Here is a 1,904-nt window from a genome sequence, read left to right as displayed (position 1 = left end):
TAAAATCTTACCAAAATAAAAGCATCATGTTTTGACTTCCCTTCACTGTCCCGATGTTCAGACGTGCGGTTAGCGGGGAAGTCGGCGGCGGTCGAGATCCTGATCTTGGCGGCGAGCTCCTAGTGAAATATTCTTTTAAAGTTCTGCAGCTAACAGCTGATTGGTTCTCCCGTTAGTCTGACCATCTGCTGCACACATCTTTGGTGATTTCTTTTTTTTTTTTTTTTTTTTTACATTTGAATTCCTCTCAGCTCCCTCAGGCGGCCATATTGGCGCCCTAGTCCTCGCTGTGGTTGTACATGGCGTCTGCGGTGGGGTTCTTGCGGTGGGACGGGGGGACCAGGTGGGTGGGCAGCTCGTTGGGCAGCTCGTAACCCTCCAGCTTGATCTTGATGAGGTGCTGTGCCAGGGCGAACTCCTCGTCGTCCAGCATGCCGTCGTTGTCGCGGTCGGCCAGCTTCCAGATCTTTCCGAGCACGGTGTTGGGCAGCCGCGAGTTCTGCATCTCCTTCTTGGCGTTGACACCGGAGATCTTCCCGTTGACGGGCATCAGCATGTAGAAGATCTCGTCGTAGCGGTGCTTCTCGCGGGCCACGATCCAGTCTTCAGCGTCGGCCCCGGCGCTGATGCCCTCGCCGTAGCCGTGACCGAACGGCCCGTCCTCGGAGCCCTCGAAGGCGCCGCCCGACACCATCGGTGGCGGCAGCTTCGACTCCTCCTCCCGGATCATGGCCATCAGGACGGCGATCTTCGAGGCCAACATCTTGTCCACCGACTCGATCAGCTTCATCTTCAGGGACGGGAACTTACTGAAGTCGTAGTGCTGCAGCATGTCCTGCAGGGGGAGACACACACACACACACACACACACACACACACACACACACACACACACACACACACACACACACACACACACACACACACACACACACACACACACACACACACACACACACACACACACACACACACACACACACACACACACACACACACACACACAGTTAGTGTTTCACACGTGTGACTTCACCTGGACCGAGCCTTCCTCAGTCATGTCATCTGATCGTCTTTGTGAACTCTGATTGGTTGATTTGTGTTTAAAGACGGGGACAGGTCCTGGTCATCACAGGCGGGGGGCGCCAAAACCAGGAACACCAACTATCTGACCTCCTGAGTTCATTCATGACATTTCACATGTGAGTGAATCTGATTGGCTGAGCTGAGTCATGTGAAAGAGTCAGAACCTCTCTGCAGCTGGACTCAGTGTCCTCCGTGACCTCTGACCCCTGAACGAGAACACCGCTCACAGAGGAGAACAGTGTGTGTGTGTGTGTGTGTGTGTGTGTGTGTGTGTGTGTGTGTGTGTGTGTGTCCTCAGTGTAAACATCTGACCGGGGAACACAAAAATTTCAAACATCATCCTCTCGTCAATATTCCAATAGTGTCGTTGTGGGGACACGGACACACACACACACACACACACACACACACACACACACACTCACACACACACACAGCTGCTGAGTGTTTACTGTTGCTGGAGATCAGTTTGTTCTCGGAGAGTTACAGCTGAACAAACGTGACGAAGAATCATCTTCATCCTCTCTCACTCGGCGTGCAGCTGCAGAAAGGGCGAGCAGCCGGTTTAGAGCCGTCCTGCTCGGCGGCGGCGTGCGGTGGCGCTCTCGTACCTGCATCTTGGACACGTTGGGGAAGTCTCCCGGGCTGATGTGGTGCTCTCTCTGCAGCGTGGTGTAGATCTCCGGCAGCCTCATGATAAGCTCCTCCTTCTTCTTCTCTCGCCCGAACAGAGACGCATCTCCTTCTTCAGGTGGCTGATGATGTAGGCGTGCACCTGGAGGAGAGAGCGCACATCAGGACACGCCCCCTCAGACCCCTCC

The 1,904-nt window shown here is 54.6% G+C and overlaps 1 protein-coding gene across 1 annotated transcript; it reads right to left on the bottom strand.

Moving 5' to 3' along the window:
• Positions 1-207: 207 nt before the first annotated feature.
• Positions 208-1,858, bottom strand: LOC306819455 (EH domain-containing protein 4-like; the record flags this gene model as incomplete). Its single annotated transcript, XM_079373254.1, is given in 3 exon segments — positions 208-835; positions 1,695-1,819; positions 1,822-1,858. Coding segments are annotated over 3 exon segments (720 nt in total), but the record flags the coding sequence as incomplete, so codon positions are not given.
• Between the last annotated feature and the right edge of the window lie 46 nt (positions 1,859-1,904).

The sequence above is a fragment of the Symphodus melops genome (assembly GCF_947650265.1).
Source record: "Symphodus melops genome assembly, contig: scaffold_281, whole genome shotgun sequence".
Lineage (NCBI taxonomy): Eukaryota > Metazoa > Chordata > Actinopteri > Labriformes > Labridae > Symphodus > Symphodus melops.
The sequence above is the reverse complement of the archived record's forward strand: the minus strand, read 5'-3'. Positions and strand labels throughout refer to the sequence as shown.